Raw genomic sequence first — 21877 nt, forward strand, 5'->3', positions numbered from 1 at the left:
TTTAAAAAGTTATTTTAAACCAAAATATGCAATTATCTATAACATGTCAGTATTATGTTATTTGGTTCTCATCCCTAATAGACTGTCTCCCTTTTTCTTATATAATTTTGCATGTATTATAGTATTTAATTACAATAATTTGTCTTGGGAAACATTTATTAAAACTACTTTTTTTTTTTTTTTGGTGAGACGGAGTCTCACTCTGTCGTCCAGACTGGAGTGCAGAGGCACGATCTTGGCTCACTGCAAGCTCCACCTTCCGGATTCATGTCATTCTCCTGCCTCAGTCTCCTGAGTAGCTGGGACTACAGGCACCCGCCACCACCATGCCTGGCTAATTTTTTGTATTTTTATAGTAGAGACAGGGTTTCACCACGTTAGTCTCAATCTCCTGACTTTGTGATCCACCCACCTTGGCCTCCCAAAGTGCTGGGATTACAGGTGTGAGCCACTGCGCCCAGCCTAAAACTACCTCCTTTTTAAGTTGATAACATTTTAAGTTGATATAATTATTGATGCAATAAGCCTCATAAATAAAACTCATATACGGACCTTGAATACTGTACTCTTCTAAAGAAGAGGCTTTCCATTGCAAAAAAAAAAAAAAGAGGAATCCACACCATCATCAATTCAAAAATACTCCCAGTAACACTGACTAAAGCAAGAATTTACATTTTATTTCCCAAAGAGCCCTTCCTACCCACCTCACCTTATTTTCTACCACTTCCATCAGGTCACACACTGGCCTTTCTCCAAACACACTTGACCCATTTCCAGTGCCACACCCTTTTCCCACTGGATTATCCCATTAAGTGCCTAAAAGACTCCTTGGCACATATCTGACAGGCCCAGACATTCTCAATAAGTTCCTGTTGAATTTGTAAGACCATAAAAAAAAAAAGAGCTCTCCCGACATGGCCAATATTTTATTTCCAATAACGAGGGAGGCAGCTGCTAATGGAAATATCAATGGAATATAAGTAGTCCCCTCCATTAAACCCACCTCAAAAGTTAGACATGCACTCCCAAATGTTTACCTTCTCCTTTTAAATCTACTATATATTTGACAGGCATGATTTTATGCTACCTTTTTGAATCTCTGTGTTTTTTATTTAACTCGAGTCAATTCTGAGGACAAATTCCATGCATAAAAAAATAGCTATGCCGGGCACAGTGACTCATGCATGTAATCCCAGCACTTCAGGAGGCTGAGGCAGGCGGATCACGTGAGATCGGGAGTTTGAGACCAGCCTGCCCAATATGGAGAAACCCCGTCTCTACTAAAAATACAAAATTAGCCGGGTGTGGTGGCACATGCCTGTAATCCCAACTACTCAGGAGGAGGCTGAAGCAGGAAAATCGCTTGAACCCAGGAGGTGGAGGTTGCGGTGAGCCGAGATTGCACTGTTGCACTCCAGCCTGGGTAACAAGAGCAAAAATCTGTCACACACACAAAAAAAATTAAAATAGCTTAAAAGAGGGAACATCCTATTTAAAAAAAAATAAGTTTTAAGCCTTTTTTTAACCTTAAATCCATATTTAGCAAAGCAAATAAAAATGTATATAAAATCTTATTTGACAAATTTTAGAAACTGTGAAAATATTTCAAAGTGTGGTATATAAATAATGTACTTTTCTGGGGCTTATAACTTATTGAGAAACCAAATTCTCTGACATAAAATGTACATAATAAATGTCTGATGAAGTGATTTTTTCTAACAGTTAAGCTTCACCTACCTTGAGCGTACAAAGTCAGAACTGCCTGGATGGCTACATATACACCGGAAAACTGGTAAGTTTCAAACATTACCTGTAAATGCAGACAGAAAGAAAAAAAACTGGTATTTAGAAATTTACATAATAAATATATGTTTTCTTCATGGTCACAAAGTGGAATTAATTGCCCAAAATAGAATCAAAGTGGACCTGAAATAGTCTTCCATTTTCATCAGCTCCTCTTGTTTATTAAAGTCCTGCTGCTACAGAGCTCCAAGTCTGAAGATAGACTTCTGGATACATACTAAGTCTCCAAGTATTTCATAAGGGCGACAAAGCAAAGATTTCTTAGTGTATTAGTTAATGACTAATTAGTGTGAAAGAAAGCTCTCTGTATTGAACAAGACTTTCTTAATTGATGTCCCTTAAGGGAAATATCTTTTTTTTTTCTGAGATGAAACCTCACTCTGTTGCCTAAGCTGGAGTACAGTGGTGCAACTTCGGCTCACTGCAACCTCCACCTCCTGGGTTCAAGCAATTCTCCTGCCTGAGCCTCCCGAGTAGCTGGAAATACAGGCACGCACCACCATGCCTGGCTAATTTTTGTATTTTTAGTAGAGACAGGGTTTCACTATGTTGGCCAGGCTGGTCTCGAACTCCTGACCTCATGATCCACCTGCCTCGGCCTCCCAAAGTGTTGGGATTACAGGTGTCAGCCACCACGTCTAGCCAGGGAAATATCTTTTAATTCAAAGACAAAATACAGAAATTGCTTTACAGAGCTTCACACCCCCTCCCTCAATCTGGGCCAAGAGTGTAGCTCTATCTACTCTGAGCAGCTTAAAAATTAAAAGAAAGAAAGAAAGAAAGAACAACAGTAAAATGGCATGGCAAAGGGTTATTTCCTGATTGCTGGAAAATACAGAAATGGCTTAGCTGCTAAGCCCAGTCCCTACTTGAATCAAGACTGTAATTACATCCTCCTAATGAACTATCCTGGAAGGAGGAGTTGTTTCCTTGGTGCCCTCACTGGTCACACACATGTTCATTCTCTGTAGCCCAGGTTGTCTGGGAATATCCTGCATGATTTTTTTTGGTGATCTAGACTGAGCACTCCTTGACTGGTAGGGTTGCCTATCACTCTGAATATCTATATATTTAGAAATTTTACAATGAAAATTACATAGAATTTAAATTCTACAACTCTGAAACACATACTCATCAATTAAACAATTAGATAGTCTGAATAGCATTTTATTCCATCATCCTTTATTCCACCTCCACAGGGATGAAAATAGAAGAATGATCATATATATGCACATACCAACTTGAAAGCATGTTAATGAGATTAAGGTAGGACACTATCAGTCATAGACATATTTGTACTCAAACAAATAAGAATATTAAAATGTAAGCCATAAGAAATCATACGGAATCTTTAAAAATGATCTTAGATTTTCAAAACACTTAATACAAAAATTGAGTTTTAATACAGGCTTTAAAAATACTGTCTAACAACATTTTCTTCTAAACCCTTTCAAAAATATCCATCAACATTTAAACATTCATAAACAAAACATTTACATTAAATAGTAACTGGAAAGCTACAGAAGTTATTATATTTCTACCTCATATATACAAAAATAAAAGAACCTTGAAAACTTACTTATTTAAACTGTGAGGACCATAGCTCTCTTGTTCTCTCTTTCCTCTGTAACTGCTTATTTCATTATTTCATTAGCATTTTTTTTTTCTGTTTCTTTTTTTTTTTTTGAGACAGAGTCTCACTCTGTTGCTCAGGCCAGAGTGCAGTGGGGTGATTTCAGCTCACTGCAACCTCCACCCTCCTGGGTTCAAGCAATTCTCCTGCCTCCGCCTCCTGAGTAGCTGGGATTACAGGTGTGCGCCACCACGCCCAGCTAATTTTGTATTTTTAGTAGAGATGGGGTTTTGCCATGTTGGCCAGGCTAGTCTCAAATTCCTGGTCTCAAGAGATCCACCCGCCTTGGCCTCCCAAAGTGCTGGGAGCCACCTCGCCCAGCCTCATTAGCGTTTTCAATCTCCTTCTGCTGGCTCCTCCTATCTCTCTGGTCCTTGGCCTTTTCACCACTGTCTACCCTCTCTTCTTTATTGAACCGTATCATTTATATCCGGATGACTCTCAAGTTTGTATCTCCAGCCCAGTCTTTTCTCTTGAACTTGATCTCATATATATAACTACCTGTTTTGACATTTCTGCTTGGATGTCTAATAAGGACCTACAAACTCAACATGTCCACAATTGAATTCTTGCTCATTTCCCTCCAAACCCTGCTCTACTTTTCTCAGTTTTTCTCCAGACCTCAGTTGATGGTAACTCCATTCTCCAGTCAAGCCAAAACCTTTGGAGTCATCTCTGACTCCTTATTCTCTATTACCCATACCAAATGCATTAGAAAATTCTTTGGCCCTACCTTCAAAATAGACCTATAATGTGGTAATTTCTATTTCTTCTACTACTACTCCTCCAATCCTAACAATCATTATCTTTTGCTTAAATGACTGACAAAGTCTCCAACTGTTCTATCTTTCCCTCCTTGTGGGATACTCACAACACAACAGAGAAATCTAAATCTGAGCATCTCCCTTTCCTGTAACAGCCTCATATTTCACCCAGAGTAAAAGCCCAATTCCTAATTAGAGCCCACAAAGCACCAATATTACTTATCCGACCTCATCTTCTGTGGCTCTCCCCTCAACCACACTGGCTTCCTTGCTTATTCTTTAATATGCCAGGCTTGTTCCTAACTTAAGACCTTTACATTGGCTACTCCCTTTATCTGGAACATCCTTTTCCTATATATCCTGGCTAACTCACTTACCCTGTCTGTTTAAACATCACCTTCTCACAACCTATGTAAAATTACAACCTCCCACTCCCCCTTAACCTGATTTATTTTGCCTTTAGCATCTACAGTTGAACCTTGAATAACAAGAAGATTGAACCACACAGGTCCACTTATACACAATTTTTGTCAATAAATCTTTCCTGCCTCCCCTTCCCTCCTCCACCTCTTCTGTCTCTGCCACCCGAGACTGCAAGACCAACCCCTCCTCTTCTTTGTCAGCGTGAAGACAATGAGGATGAAGATCTTTATGATGATCGACATCCATTTAAGGTATAGCAAATGTATTTTCTCTTCCTTATGATTTTCTTAATAGCATTTCCTCTAACTTACTTTATTATAAGAATATAGTATATAATACATAGTATGTTATCAGTAAGGCTTCTGGTCAACAGTAGGCTATTAGAAGTATTTTTGGGGGCAGTTAAGTTTGCACAAGAGTAGGGAGGGTTGGTGCCCCTAACCCCTGCATTGCTCAAGGGTCAACTGGATCGCTTACCTTCTAACAAACCATTTAATTAACTCTGTAACTGCTTATTGTATTAGCCTTTTCAATCTCCTTCTGCTGGCTCCTCCATAAAAACTTAATTAAATTAACTCACTAAATTAAAAACTTAAATTTTTTTGGCCTGTTTTTCCCTGTTAGAATATAGACACTCCATGGCAGTAGGATTTTTTGTTTACTGATCTATTCTTCTTTCCTATTTAGAATAACAACTAGCATATAGTAGATACTTAGTAAGATCTGAAGGAAAACAATTATTTTTATTCTCTTTATCCACAGCAACAGTAAAAAAAAAAACTTTTTTTTTATTTAACATAATATCACAGAAATACACATATGCATATCCTGCATAAAAACTCACCTCTACAATCTTCTCTCTGTTTTTGGTTGGGTTCATAGGAGGTTCTGTGAGTAAGATTTTACAATTTCTGGTATCTATATTAAGTTTCTCTGGTCCAAATGTGTAGTCCCACAGGTGTTTCATGTCATCCCAATTTCGTACTATGCCATTTTCCATAGGGTAGTTAACTTCTAACATTGATCGTAATTCACTTGCCTCATCTCCAACCATAAGATCCTAGAAAATTATGTCAAAGCTGTAGATCAAAGTTTTGCATATTTGCATATTTTAAGAAAACTGGGGAATAATTAATTTTAATCTTTCTGGCACTTGCAAAATAAAGCTTTTTATTCCACAAGTTAGAAAATCTTTTCTATCAAGAACAATGTCTTAGAAAGTTTAATCATGGATAATAAATTTTTATGTACAATGTGGTTTAAATCAATAAATTGACCTTACCTTTAACATAAATGTTTCCAAAAGAAGAGCATTAGCACAAATAAACCCCACATTTTCATATTTTGGAGGGTTTTGTATGAGGTTTCATCTGTTTCTTTTGCTCAATTGTTCAAAAAATAAGGCCTGTGATATGTGAAATAGTACATCAGGGGGAAAAAAACTTGTAGAAAAATGCTCAATGCATGCAGCACAATTCTTTGCACTAAATATCAAAATGATAAATGTAAGTACTATAAAGCATAATGAAAGAAGCAAAAAATAAAATGATTCTTTATTACTCTATAATAATGCATACATACACCAACGAACTTATAAATGGCACAAACTTCTATCTACATATGCCTGAATTAGAATTTAAACTGTTTCTACATATGCCTCACCAAGGTGAATGAAAATCTGTAGAGTTATAAAAAAATTAAGATATAGGCAAACAACCTATCCTTTAAAATCATCTCCTGAGCAACACTTTCAAGTTTAAAGTACAATATTGGAAAACTACACCATCACACATGAAGCATAATACTCACAAGTCTTGTCTCCAATGAGAGCATACTTAAGATGATCCACATTTGAAAGTCACATTTTGTATACATAATAAGGCTAAGGACGTCCTAGCATTTAGATTTATTTTTAGAAAACAGCTAGTCAACATGTTAAATAATATTAATTTCTACATATGTTGATAAATTCAATAAAACACAACTAGTATCAGAAGCAGATACTTGCTACAATACATTAAGTTTTAATTATGGAGAGACAAAAAAAAAAAGCAGCAGCAAAATTAACACAAGATTATTTTTCTGAGACTGAGTCTCGCTCTATTGCCTAGGCTAGAGTGCAGTGGCGTGATCTCAGCTCACTACAACCTCCTCCTCCCAGGTCCAAGCGATTCTCCTGCCTCAGCCTCCCGAGTAGCTGGGATTACAGGCACCTGCCACCACGCCTGGCTAATTTTTGTATTTTTAGTAGAGATGGGGTTTCACCATGTTGGCCAGGCTGGTCTCAAACTCCTGACCTCAAGTGATTCACCCATCTCAGCCTCCCAAAGTGTTGGGATTACAGGCATGAGTCACCGCGCCTGGCCAACATGAGATGTTTTAAAATGAAGGCTTAAAAATACATGTTTTTTTTTTTTTAAAAAAGGCAGGGCGCGGTGGCTCAAGCCTGTAATCCCAGCACTTTGGGAGGCCAAGACGGGCGGATCACGAGGTCAAGAGATCGAGACCATCCTGGCTAACACGGTGAAACCCCGTCTCTACTAAAAAAATACAAAAAACTAGCCGGGCGAGGTGGCGGGCACCTGTAGTCCCAGCTACTCAGGAGGCTGAGGCAGGAGAATGGCGTGAACCCGGGAGGCGGAGCTTGCAGTGAGCTGAGATCCGGCCACTGTACTCCAGCCTGGGTGACAGAGCGAGACTCCGTCTCAAAAAAAAAAAAAAAAAAAAAAAAAAAAAAAAAAAAAAAAAAAAATCAGAGATGAAACCAAGATGAGGACTCTAACAAAAAAACAAACAGATCTCTGGAAAATCCACTAAAAGCAACATCAAAAACTACAACAAAGTTAAAAACAGATGCTAGAAATGTTCAATAAAAATGTCTGTTGCAATTTCTGATGAAGTTAATTTAACATAACTTACTAACTTATTACTCAAAGTTCTGAAATATTAAATGTTTAGACTCTTTTTTTTTTAGATTGGGTCTCACTCTGTCACCCAAGCTGAAGTGCAGTGGTGCCATTATGGCTCACCACAGCCTCAACTTCCGCAGGCTCAGGTGATCCTCCCACCTCAGCCTCCCACGTAGCTGGGACTACAGGTTACATGCCCAGCCAATTCTTGTAGTTTTAGGGGTTTCACCATGTTTCCCAGGCTGGTCTTGAACTCCTGGGCTCAGGAGATCAGCCCACCTCAGCCTCCCAAAGTGCTAGGATTACAGGCATGACTCACCACGCCCAACCAACTGTTTAGATTCTTCTATGAGGAATATGCAAAACAGAAAATCTGTATTTGTGAATTCTAGTTAATAACATGCACATGTTGAAGTATACTGGTATCTGCAACTTACTTTGAAATCCATTAAAAAACAAGATGCAATGATGAATGAATAGATGAACAGATATGTAATAAATCAATATGATATATATTAATGTCAGAATCTAGGTGATGGATATACAAGTTTCATTGTAAAATCATTTCAGTATTGCTATGTTTTCTTAATACTGCTTAATAAAATGTTAGGAGTGAAATCTATACCTGTAATTATATATACTATTTTTGTTACTAACTTTCCTCTACATCCTTTTTTGTGTTGTACAATATAACAGATTAGATAGTTAGGTAATATAATCAGTATTATTTCAATCAATTTGAAATAAGTCTGATCTGATTTCAACAGAAATTTACTTTTTATTTAACGTACGAATAGGGGCTTACATTTACATGACCCAATGCCAACTCTAAATAAATGCCTCATGTATCAACTTCTAGGACCACACATACTATAAAGGATTAACTGAAAGAAATGTTTAGAAATGAATATCCTTGCCTTCCTTAGAACAAAGAGGACATTTAAAACGGAGTATTAACTTATTTAAGAAGTACAAAGTTTGACTATTCAAGCTATCCAATTAAAAAATTTTCATATCTAAAATTTTAAACAAAAAATCCTACTAAGTGTTATATAACTTGCCTTCATCACTCAGAACCAAGTTATAAGTGATCAGATCAGACCTCAGGTATTAACCACCTGCCCCACCACTGAACATCACCTAACTGAAAGAATGAAAAAAATCACAGTAACTGAGATGCTGTTTCAAAGGTATTTATACTTCATGAAAAGTGGGTAGTAGGGATTATATTTGCCAATAATCATTTTGAACAATGTCACCTCGTATTAGAATACAAGTAAACTCAAGTTCAAAAGCACAATTAAATCCCTAGAAGAAAACTCCACTGAAAACATTTGTTTGTTTGATTGTTCAATTAACTAACAGAGGTAGGGTCTTGCTCTGTCGCCCAGGCTGGAGTGCAGTGGCCCTGTCATCACCCACTGCAGCCTCAAACTTCTGGGCTCAAGCGATACTCCTGCCTTAACCTGCCAAGTAGCTAGGGAGGCACATATTACTATACCTGGTTACTTTTTTAAAAACTTTCTGTAGAGACAGGGTCTTGCCATGTTGCCTAGGCTGGTCTTGAACTTCTGGGCTCAAGGTATCCTCCCACCTAGTCCTGCCAAAGTGCTGGGATTAGAGGCATGAACCATCTCACTAGGTCAAAAACTTCTGTTAAAATAAGCCTACACCATTCTCTACAAGCACACCCTTTCCTTTTCTTTTTTTGAGATGGAGTCTCACTCTGTTGCCCAGGCTGGAGTGCAGCGGCGCGATCTCAGCTTACCGCAACCTCTGCCTCCTGGGTTCAAACGATTCTCCTGCCTCAGCCTCCTGAGTAGCTGGAATTACAGGCACGCGCCACCACACCTGGCTAATTTTTGTATTTTTAGTAGAGAAAAATTGAACTCCTGACCTTGTGATCTACCCGCCTGGGCCTCCCAAAGTGCTGGGATTACAGGCACGAGCCACTGTGCCCAGCAAGCACACATTTTCTTAATCTCATTAGAATATTAACACAAATATATGATCTTTTATTTATGATAAATTTCCTCTTTTAAATGGTTTTGTTTATTCAAAAGAAAACTTCACAAAGTTACTATTACTAGTTAAAATATATTGTATTAGAAGTGCCTGATTTTTGTCAGAGATTCTTACAAACAATATTAAAAACAAACCTGAAAAGTGTCTACTACAGAAGCACTTACACTATCACAGAAAAATACAACGAAAGAGTTAAATGTCTGAGATAAGCCCAGCAAGCTTTTAGTTGAAAAGAAAAAGGCACTGCACAATGTTATTTATTTGGGGGGGGAAATCTGTCGTTTATAGAAAAGCTTTACCTTTTTCTTATTTATCCTCAGATAACCTTGTGAAATCTGCTCATCAGTAAGGATGATATGGAAAGAATTCTCTTTTTTCTATCTATGGTTCATTTACATATTAAAATTTTACTCCGTTTATTAAGTACACATCTGATACCATACTAGATGCAAATATATATACAGGCTATGACAGTCAATGTTCAATTTAACACCGGTCAATAAAGTGAATTTATTCAAATGCAACAACTTCACTTGAATTTTCTGGATCACACATATCCAAATAAAGTCATTTTATTTCTAATATGCACAACACATTCCATTTTAACTATAACATTCATCTACAAGAAAAACAAGGAAAACAATTCAAAACTATGTTAGTAATTAGTTCTTGTTTGGTCCATTGTACGCAATCAGGAAAGTATAGGACTTAATTAGTTGCTATCAAATTGAAGCAATGAAAAAGGTTAAAAATCAAAGTATTTAAAATAAAAATATGGAATAACCCCCCCTCCCCACTACTAAAGGGACACAAAACAACAACTACTGTCCCATCAAGCAAGTGGAAAACAAACAGAGCATGTGTGTAACCTCACTTACCATCTTTTTGTTATTCTACTTCAACGGGTCAAGAAAGGTGAAGAGAGAGAAGGTAGAAGTAAGAGTCAGAAAAGGCCTAAATAAAATCCTCACTGAAATGTTTAAACATACAAGCAATAGAGACAATTAGGTTGAGGTCAGATGCAGTACTACTATATTTAATGGAGTTAATAATTAGGGCCAAATTAACAAGGACAGTTATTCCTGAATGCAAATTAACTCATTAAACGATTTAAATTTCCATTTTTTAGTCTACCACATTTTAGCTAACAAGACACAAAAAGTATAAGTCAAAATACTAAGCACAGGAATTCCAAAAAGTAAGCTTCTTTAATTCATTACTGAATTTAAGAACTTTAATTAAGAAAAATAAATGATAACAGCAAAGGTCTAGCTGAGTAGGCATAGAGTCAGATAGCTCAGGGTTGTTTTTCCAAGCTCTAATGTTCAAGTTAAATTTATTTGACATAGCTATCTTTTGCTGTTTTCTACTGGAAGAACAATTTAACTTGATAGGCTTACAAGATTGCACAGAGTGAACAGAATTGAGCCAATAGAATACAGAATGACAAACCATACAAGCAAATACTGCTAGGGAATTCCTTGGCAAAAATGTTTTATTAGCATATTGACAAATTTGATTTTTATCACTTGGCCTTAAAAACGAAGAACGTGGGCATGAAGAGATGTGTAGTTATTTGTGCCTATGTTGGAAAATAAAAATGGCTATACAAGGTATTTCTTCACACCTCAAAAATTTCATTGTCCCTCAGTATATAGCCATTCTTTAAAAACCTGACACTGAATAAAAAGTATAGCCTTCAACTTCATTAAACATTTATCCTTATCACTATTATTAGCTAATTTCAAGTCAAAGTTCATTTAAGATAGAATTCATTCAGAATGAAAGGAGTTCACAATAAGCAAATAAGGAATCCCACAAATATTCCAAAAGCTCCTTAAAAAGGAAAAACTTATATTGAGTGTCCCATTTTATTTTTTTTGTTAACAGGAGAGGCCAGAATAATTCACTACTTTAACTCTTTAAAAAAAAAACTAACACAGAACCCAAGTTTCAGCTTGTATTTTTATTCATTGTGTAACTCAACTCTCTATCCCAAAAGCAGAAAGCTACATGCAAATCTCTACCATCTATTACCAACTTCCTACATCAAACAAATGTCCCAAAGAGATATACTCTGATGCATATTTCATATAACTCATAACCTTACACTGAAGGCTTGCTAAAGACTATCCAGATAGGACCAACAATGCTAGCGTGTTCACAAACAATTCACTAAAAAAACCCCTAAATTCTACTGCATTCTGTATAACTTGATCCCTCAGTCAACTGAAGAACTTAAAGCCAATTGGTGACCACTGTCCTCTGACTGTTCTCTTTCTTCTCAAATATTCTAACTCCTACTTGATTTCTGATCCCTTTAATATGGGAGAAAAATCTATCATCTTTTCATGTAGTCTTTCATGTTAAATACAGCGAGTAGGCAGTGAAAACTTTCCTTCCTCTACATGGTAAAATATATAATGCAAGGCCAAATAAAGGCTCGCATGACTTCCTTCTGCACATTATGGAAATAAGTTGTATTAATGAAAAGAGGAATCAATGAGAGTTACACCCTGTGTTTTCCTAAATGGCTACATAAAAAAGTAGAGGGATCAGGCCATAAAAACATGAAGAGAAAAAGTCTAAGGTGCCAAAGAGACACTCACATACAACGACAAATATATGGAATTGAAAGACATAAAAATACCAGGCCGATTTATTTTAAAAATCATATTATGTACATAATAGGACTTAAGTCACTAACACAGTGTTTCACATTAATGTAACACACTTAAGTATTTTACTCCAACAAGTAATGGCATCAAGCCATACATAAACAAAATCAGATGAAATTAACTTCAATTTTTGTGCACCTGTTCAGGTGTTGATATAAATTAAAAAGATGAGAACTTCTGCCCTCCCCTTTGCTTTTTATGGCAACATATTTTAAAACTACTTAAAAGAACTGTTAAACTACTTTTATAAGAACACTTCACATGTCTTGATTATCATTTATCAATAAATAAAACATTACCTTGATTTCAATGTTTCCCACTTTGGTGGTTGATCTGATAATAGGTCTTCCAACCAAAGCTGGGAAGATGTGTTCTGGAAAGTTAGAGCCTGCATATCCACACTTCACAAACTGGAATGAAACAGTAAAATAAAAGTGGGTTAGCATCAGGGTATTTACTATATTTTAAGACAGCATCTGAAAAATATCACTTTGCATTTATATAACATTTTAAACTTTTGGTGCTTTCAGTCCACCCAAAGTAGCCACTCAATCTATTGCAACCTCTCCACTTTACTTCTTTCATGGCACTGACTACTTCCAGGGTTCATGTTTATTTACTGCTAAATTAGTGCCTAAGTCCCCTCACTAGAGCAAAAGCCTCATAAGAGCAGGGAGCTAAGCTGAGCAGTTCGTGCTGGAATCCGATACCTATCAGAGATCCTGGCACAGTACTCACTCCAGAAGTATCTGTGGGATGGACAAATTCGCTGAACAAATGCTAAGTTGTTTTTGTTTTTGTTTTGAGGTGGAGTTTCACTCTTGCTGCCCAGGCTGAAGTGCAATGGCATGATCTGGGTTCACTGCAACCTCCGTCTCCTGAGTTCAAGTGATTCTCCTGCCTCAGCCTCCCAAGTAGCTGGGATTACAGGCATGTGCCACCAAGCCCAGCTAATTTTGTATTTTCAGTAGAGACGGGGTTTCTCCATGTTGGTCAGGCTGGTCTCAAACTCCCAACCTTGGGTGATCCGCCCGCCTAGGCGTCCCAAAGTGCTGGGATTACAGGCGTTGAGCCACCATGCCCAGTCAAATGCTAAGTATTTTTAAAAAGAGAAATGTGAGAAAATGAACAGAACTAAAGCTTCAATTCTGAAGCAGACTTTCATTAATTTTGGGCAAATCGCTTAGACAATGTCATTTTCCAAAATGGGAAAACTAAGTATCATTTAAACTAATATCATGATACTATGAAAATAAACATTTATTAGGCATTTTTGGCTATTTGTTTATTTTTAGACGGAGTTTCACTCTTGTTGTCCAGGCTGGAGTGCAGTGGCGTGATCTCAGCTCACTGCAACCTCAGACTCCCGGGTCCAAGCAATTCTTCTGCCTTAGCCTCCCAAGTAGCTGGGATTACAGGCACCCACCACCATGCCAACTAATTTTTGCGTTTTTAGTAGAGACAGGGTTTCACCATGTTGGCCAGGTTGGTCTCGAACTCCTGACCTCAGGTGATCTGCCCACCTTGGCCTCACAAAGTGCTGAGATTGCAGGAGTTGAGTCACCATGCCTGGCTAGCTATTCACATTTTTATATTTAGATAAATGTATTTAGTAATACCAGGTAACATAATTTCATTTTCAGTGTACTGCTCCGAGGAGAACATATCATCGATGGTGATAAAACTTCCATTTTATACATAAGAAACTGATATTCTAGGGGATTTAACTACAGTAAAACTTAAGAGAGAATCAAGCTTTTAATATTTTTTTAATTTAAAAAATATTTAAAATTGGGCCGGGCGCGGTGGCTCAAGCCTCTAATCCCAGCACTTTGGGAGGCCAAGATGGGCGGATCACAAGGTCAGGAGATCGAGACCATCCTGGCTAACACAGTGAAACCCCGTCTCTACTAAAAAAATACAAAAGACTAGCCGGGCGAGGTGGTGGGCGCCTGTAGTCCCAGCTACTCGGGAGGCTGAGGCAGGAGAATGGCCTGAACCCAGGAGGCGGAGCTTGCAGTGAGCTGAGATCCGGCCACAGCACTCCAGCCTGGGCAAGAGAGCCAGACTCCGCCTCAAAAAAAAAAAAAAAAAAAAAAAAAAAAAAAAATTTAAAATTTAGAGTTCGGGTCTCGTATGTTGCCTAGGCTGGAGCGCAGTGGCACAAGTGCAGCTCACTGTGGCCTCTAACTCCTGGCCTCAAGTGATGCTCCCGCCTCAGCCTCCCAAGTAGCTGGGACTACAGGTATATGCCACCAGGCCCAAATAAGTTTTTATTTTTATTATTTTTTTTTGAGACAAGAGTCTCACTCTGTCGCCCAGTGCAGTGGCTCCATCTCAGTTCACTGCAACCTCCACCCCCCAGGTTCAAGTGATTCTCGTGCCCCAACCTTTTGAGTAGCTGGGACTACAGGTGTATCCCACCATGCCCAGGTCATTTTTTTTTTTTTTACCTTAATCCATCAAGATAGCAAAAATCGCACTATTTCACATTACTTCAAGTGTGAAAGCATTAACAGTTATAATAACAAGAACTAAAATAATTGGCTGGGAGTGGTGGCTCACACCTGTAATCCCGGCACTTTAGGAAGCCAAAGGGGGTGGATAACTTGGGCCCAGGAGTTTGAGACCAGCCTGAAACTACACAGCAAAACCCCCTTTCTACAAAAAATACAAAAATTAGCCAGGCATAGTGACACACACCTGTAGCCCCAGAAACTCGGGAGGCTGAGGTGGGAGGATCACCTGAGCCCGGGGAGGTCGAGGCTACGTTAATCCATGGATTGTACCACTGCACTCCAGCCTAGGCAACAGAGTGAGACCCTGTTTGGGAAAAAAAAAAAAAAATGGCTGAGTGTGGGTGCTCACGCCTGTAATCCCAGCACTTTGGGAGTTTGGGAGGCCGAGGCAGGTGGATCCCTTGAGGTCAGGAATTCGAAACCAGCTTGGCCAATATGGTGAAACCCCATCTCTACTAAAACTATAAAATTGGCCGGGCGTGGCGGTGCATACCTATAATCCCAGCTACTCGGGAGGCTGAGGCAGAAGAATCGCTTGAACCCAGGAGGTGGAGGTTGCAGTGAGCCGAGATTATATGAATGCACTCCAGCCTAGGTGACACAGTGAGACTCTGCCTCAAAAACAATAATAAAATAAAATAATTTTAAAAAAAAATTATACTGGCTATTCTGGGCACACTGCCTATAGGGTAGCCCTGCTCTGCAAGAAGCAGTAAAGAAAAAATAAAAATTATAATTTTAAAGTTATATTATTTTTCGTAGAGACAGGGGTCTCACTGTTGCTCAGGCTGGTCTTGAACTCCCAGCCTCAAGCAATCCTCCCACCTTTACCTCCAAAAGTGCTGGGATTATAGGCATCAGCCACAGTGCCTGACCCCAATTTTTCAATAATATAAAACTGACAATCTGATTACTTCTGCAAATAATAATAATAATTAGTATTTTTAAAAAATCAAGGCCGGGCGCAGTGCTCACGTCTATAATCCCAGCATCTTGTGATCCCAGCTACTGGGGAGGCTGAGGCAGAAGAACTGCTTGAACCCGGGAGATGGAGGCTGCAGTAAGACAAGATCACGCCACTGCACTCCAGCCTGGGCAACACGGCGAGACTCTGTCTTAAAAAAAAAAACAATAAAACACTAAACCATGATGTGATACAATACAAAGAAAACATTATTTTCTAAACTATCATTTGGTATCATTGGTATCATCTTAATCCTTGAAATTCCTCCTCTATGTCAATCATTTTAAGACTTGGTGACTTTGTTCTTTCATTGTGTGCAGTAAGGCTGTGTTTAAGAAATAGATTTTACCATATATAGTTTCCTCTTCATAGCAGTGTGGTTTAAACTAGTTCCCTTACTTCCCACTGAGTCATCAAATGGTTAAGAATATGAACAGTATAATATTCTTTCAAGCAAAAATGAAAAATTCTGTCTGCATCTGCTCTAAAAGTACATTTTTTTCTCTTCCAAAAAATAAAAATAATAACCTGGGATTTATAAAGCCCCATTTCGGCTTATTTAATATTTATTTTCCCCTTACTAATTTTATCTCATGGTACTGATGTTATTTAGTACGTTAACTGCACAGTGACAGTTCTGATCTTAGGCCACCAAAAGATTTATTCTACTTACTCCAAAGCATTTTGCAAGATGAAATCAAATTTGATTTTGGTTTGTTTCTGTTTCAAACACCCCTAAATTCAACATATAAAGTAGCAGAAGCCTGATAAAGCAGGCCACAATCAGCTACAAATGTCAATTACATAAATGCGAATGCAGTTATTCTAGCACTATAAGCTTCTCTGTACGACTGGACCTTATTAAGCACTATGCCAGCAACATAGCAAGCACTAGGGAAACCTTCATTTTGTTGGTGATCTAACTCACTGCTGATGAAATCACCCTAGTCTGGTAACAAGACACACAACACCAGGGGCCTGGGCCGAGCTCATGAAGAGGACCTAAACCTAGAGTTTCACAGACCTCCAGATTTTCACCTATCGCCCAAGTGGCTTGATTTCAGAAGGAGGTTTGAATGGTTAAAAACCACATAAACTATTGGATCAAATGAGTTTTCCTCCTCTGGGCAATCCTGCTGAGACACTGGTCAAGCTAGGAGATAGAAAATCGAGCAGGACCAACATCGGGCTCATGATCGTAAGGACACACTTGTTTCCAGGCAAGCTTGTCCAACCCATGGCCCAAGGGCTGCATGAGATCCAACACAATTTCATAAACTTTCTTAAAACATTTTTTTGGCGATTTTTTCAGTTCATCAGCTATTGTTAGTGTATTTTACGTGTGGCCCAAGACAATTCTTTCAATGTGGCCCAGGGAAGCCAAAAGACTGGACACTCCTGTCCTAGAATACTTAATTTGGGTCTGCCGGAGGGGTTAAAAAAAACATCAATTTTTCAAAAAGCTTGTAAGTTTATTTTTATTTTTTACTAGCTATGGGGTCTTGTTGTATCAACCCAGGCTGGTCTCAAACTCTTGGCCTCAAGAAATCCTCTCACCTCGGCCTCCCAAAATGCTGGAGATACAGGCATGAGGAACCACACCAGCCAGCCTACAATTTTATTTATTTATTTATTTATTTATTTTCTGAGACGGAGTCTCGCTCTGTCGCCCAGGCTGGAGTGCAGTGGCCGGATCTCAGCTCACTGCAAGCTCCACCTCCCGGGTTTATGTCATTCTCCTGCCTCAACCTCCCGAGTCTCGCCCGGCTAGTTTTTTGTATTTTTTAGTAGAGACGGGGTTTCACCGTGTTAGCCAGGATGGTCTCAATCTCCTGACCTCGTGATCCGCCCATCTCGGCCTCCCAAAGTGCTGGGATTACAGGCTTGAGCCACCGCGCCCGGCCCAGCCTACAATTTTAAAACCTAAGGCATGTAAGGAGCAAATGAAAACACCTTAGGGTAACAACTATTTCCATAAATTTTTCAAAATTACATCTGAATATCCTCTTTAATATTTAATTATAAAGCAATCATTATAACTTCAGGTATCTGAATAAAATCAAGATGACTATTCACGTTTACAAATGGTAAGAAACAGAATACACAATTTAAGTGGTTCCTAGTCCTCTACATACTCAGAACTATTACAGCATTCCTGTTACATGATTCATGTATTTTATCAGCACTGTTTCTTCATTTGAAACCAATCAGGTCCACACAAAATCTGAATAAAATTTTAAAATAACTAGAAGCATAAGAACAAATAAATTTTTATTTGAATTAACTACACTCACTTTTTTCATTTATATGACAGGAACTCATCATTTGTCTTAAGGAAAAGGATCTTAAAAATATGGATTAGACACCAGACTAACCAATAACATTATTACAATCAGCTTTCTTTTTGTGTGTGTGACAGTCTCTCACTCTGTTGCCCAGGCTGGAGTGCAGTGGCGCGATCTTGGCTCACTGCAACCTCCGCCTCCCAGGTTCAAGCAATTCTGCCTCAGCCTCTCAAGTAGCTGGGATTACAGGCAACAGCCACCATGCCCAGCTAATTTTTGTATTTTTAGTAGACACAGGGTTTCACCATGATAGCCAGGCTGGTCTCAAACTCCTGACCTCAAGTGATAATCCTGCCTCGGCCTCCCAAAGTGCTGGGATTACAGGAATGAGCCACCATGCCCAGCCTAAAATCAGCTTTCCAATGTTAGCTAACTAATGGAATAGTAACATAACATTAGCTTCTGACAGCAGGGTGCAGTGGCTCAAGCCTGTAATCCTGGCACTTTAGGAGGCTGAGGTGGGCAGATCTCTTAAGCCCAGGAGTTTAAGACTAGCCTGGGTAACATAGAGAGAACCACTCTCTACAAAATAAAAAATTAGCTGGGTGTGGTGGCACAAGCCTGTAGTCCCAGCTACTCGGGAGGCTGAAGCAGAATCACTGGAGCCCAGGAGGCAGAGGTTGCAGAGAGCCGAGATCACGCCACTGCTCTCCAGCCTGGGCAATAGAGCAAGATCCTGTGTCAAAAAAAAAACAAAAAACAAAAAACAAAAAACTCAGCTTACAGTTAACATTCCCATTCTAATATTTAAAAACTCATATATACGACAAATACAGGGCTCATTGCCTCAAACCCCTAAAAGAGGAAGAATTCATTAAAATATAACTGGCTTGACTTTCTAAAAAGAGTATCTGACACAATTACAAAACAAAAAATTTTAAATTCAATTTTTAAAGTTTTGAATTTATTTAGGGGCCAGTTTGAGACTATAGTGGAAACCAGGCTAATAATTTTTTAAAAAGCACCTTTAACTGAATTTTAACTGCACATGCAACATGTGTTTATAGTTAATTTAAATATAGTTTAATAATACATGCTTTGTTCAAATAAAGAACATTTTTCCAATAATTCAGAAAGGTCATGAAGTCCTTCCCTCACTCCCTTATCCTTTGTCTCACAGGTAACCATTATGAACATTTCTTATGTATCCCTCCAAAAACTTTATATGCAGATACAGGTTTGTGGACATACATCTTTAATAAGGAACATACACTTAAACTGAATCATTTTAAAACCTTTTTCAACTTAATAAATCTTAGACATGTTTCCATAGCAATGGATCTGCCTTTTTAAAAGTATTACATTCTTAAAAACCGCCCCATTAATATGTTTTGTTTGTTTGTTTGTTTTTGAGAGGAGTCTTGCTCTGTCGCCCAGGCTGGAGTGGCACCATCTTGGCTCACTGCAACCTCCCCCAAACGGGTTCAAGTGATTCTCCTGCCTCAGCCTCCCGAGTAGCTGAGATTACTGGGATTACAGGCACCCACCAACATGCCTGGCTAATTTTTGCATTTTTAGTAGACACGGGGTTTCACCATGTTGGCCAGGCTGGTCTCCAACTCCTGAACTCAGGTGATCCGCCCGCCTCGACCTCCCAAAGTGCTGGGATTAAAGGCATGAGCCACCGCATCTGGCCTCATTGTATGTTAACACTCTTTTTACTCTAGTCCATTTCTAACACAGTTCAGATGAAGCTAACGTAATCATTGCTTGTAAAATTCTGTAATAAATCTAATCATAGGCAGTATTATGGCAGTAAATACCAGCTCTTTTCCCCCTCAACAATTCAGATTCCAAAGTGTTTTGTTCAAGTAAAACGTACTTTAATTCATACATCATATGTATGAGAGGGAGAGAAAAGTCACAAAATGTTGCAACATCAAAATGGTTAGAAATCACTAAAGAAGTCATCCAGAATAAGTAATATTTCCATCTTCTAATTTGCTGACTTTGCTATCCGAAATACATTTTTTTTTTTTTTTTTTTTTTTTTTTTGAGACGGAGTCTCGCTCTGTCACCCAGGCTGGAGTGCTGTGGCCGGATCTCAGCTCACTGCAAGCTCCGCCTCCCGGGTTTACACCATTCTCCTGCCTCAGCCTCCGAGTAGCTGGGATTACAGGCGCCCGCCACCTCGCCCGGCTAGTTTTTTGTATTTTTTAGTAGAGACGGGGTTTCACTGGGTTAGCCAGGATGGTCTCGATCTCCTGACCTTGTGATCCACCCGTCTCGGCCTCCCAAAGTGCTGGGATTACAGGCTTGAGTCAACGCGCCCGGCCCGAAATACATTTTTTTAAAATCTGGCAAGACAGAGGTTTGAATGAAACAACTTTTTTTTTTTTTAATTGAGACGGAGTTTCACTCTTATCGCCCAGGCTGGAGTGCAGTGCCACTTCCTGGCTTCAAGCGATTCTCCTGCCTCAGCCTCCCAAGTAGCTGGGATTACAAGCATGCGCCACCACGCCCAGCTAGTTTTTGTATTTTTAGTAGACCGGGGTTTCACCACGTTGACCAGGCTGGTCTCGAACTCCTAACATCAGGTGATCCGCCCGCCTGGGCCTCCCAAAGTGCTGGGATTACAGAAACAATTTTCAAATAGTTTATAAATCAGTGCCTTAGTCAGATTTTACAATTTTTGAATCTTAAAGGTTAACATTACCTGTATTCTGAAACGAAAGGTGAAAAAGGGCCTGGGGGTAGGATAACCAACACTAATTAACTTCCCCTAAGGCCAGTGCAATTAACAGTCTTGTGGGGTCCTAGGTCACCCAAAACCACCCAATGGAACAGGCTGGTCTCGGCGGGCCTGCACCTGGGCCAAATCACCATTATGCAGAACAAAAAGTGAACGATGCGCTGCCAATCTGGACCCCTTCCCTCGAAAAAAACTAAAAGCCCAACAAACACAGCGAAAGGGCTGAGGTCCACACTCCATGACAGCACTTCCCTTTTTTTTTTTTCTTTAAAGTAAACCCGCTTCCTGCTTCTCGTTCGGTATATCTTCAACTATACAGGAAGAGGAAGGCCTCTAGGTCTTTCTCCGTTTTACACACCGGCGGCCCTGGGGAAAAGAGCCCTTCTCGGAACACACAAACCGAGCCTTTTACCCCTCCGTCCGCTATAGCCCAATTGCCCCCGCTTGAGCGCGAAGCCGGTCCCCGCCGGGCGGCCAGTAGGCTCTGCGTCCAGTGCCGGTCTCGCCAGCCGGAAAGTTGCGGGGGTGGCAGGCTAAATGGGCGGCAGGCTCAGGGGAGACCAGGGTAAGACCGGCTCGCTCCCACGCCCGCGGAGGTGGGAGGCACCGCCCCGCGCCCCTTCGCCCAGAGAGCCGGGAGGTGCAGCCCAGGAGGCCGAGGGCCCGCGCGCCCGCTGCTCGTCCCCGTCCGCGTCTGTGGCCGCCAAGGCCTCCTCGCCCGGCGCTTACCCCGGTGCCGTTGTCGCACACCACCACCTTCCTGCCCTGGCTGTCCATCGTTCGCCCAGGGGAGAGCCGCTGCCGCCGCACAACCTACAGCCGCCGCCGCCCGGCCGTTTTCTCTTCTTCCTCCTTCGTCTTCCCAGCCCCTCCTTCGGCCCAACTTCTCTCCCCCGACCGGAAGTCGCCGCCCGGCTCCGCGCGTCATTTAGCTGAATGTCTGCACGAAAAGGGTGGGACGGGCGGGCAGCGCGACTGGCAGCGGTGAGCTCCAATTAAAGATGGAGGAGCGTCGAGGTCCCTCCCGCAGCTCCGCTTCCGGCTCGCCTGTCCTGGTAGCTACCGAGCCGGGTTCTTTGCTGCTTCTAGTTCCCGGCGCTTTGCCGGGCGTTAATGGCGGCC

General features: G+C 40.0%; 1 protein-coding gene across 1 annotated transcript in view; it reads right to left on the minus strand.

Moving 5' to 3' along the window:
- Positions 1-21675, minus strand: part of ACTR2 (actin related protein 2) — a 40922-nt gene extending 19247 nt beyond the window's left edge. Inside the window, 4 exon segments of the mRNA NM_001266940.1 lie at positions 1738-1810; positions 5468-5683; positions 12535-12645; positions 21485-21675. Coding sequence (NP_001253869.1) covers positions 1738-1810; positions 5468-5683; positions 12535-12645; positions 21485-21532 — 448 coding nt within the window. The 5' untranslated portion in view covers positions 21533-21675.
- Between the last annotated feature and the right edge of the window lie 202 nt (positions 21676-21877).

This window comes from Macaca mulatta, chromosome 13 (genome assembly GCF_049350105.2).
Source record: "Macaca mulatta isolate MMU2019108-1 chromosome 13, T2T-MMU8v2.0, whole genome shotgun sequence".
Classification (NCBI taxonomy): domain Eukaryota; kingdom Metazoa; phylum Chordata; class Mammalia; order Primates; family Cercopithecidae; genus Macaca; species Macaca mulatta.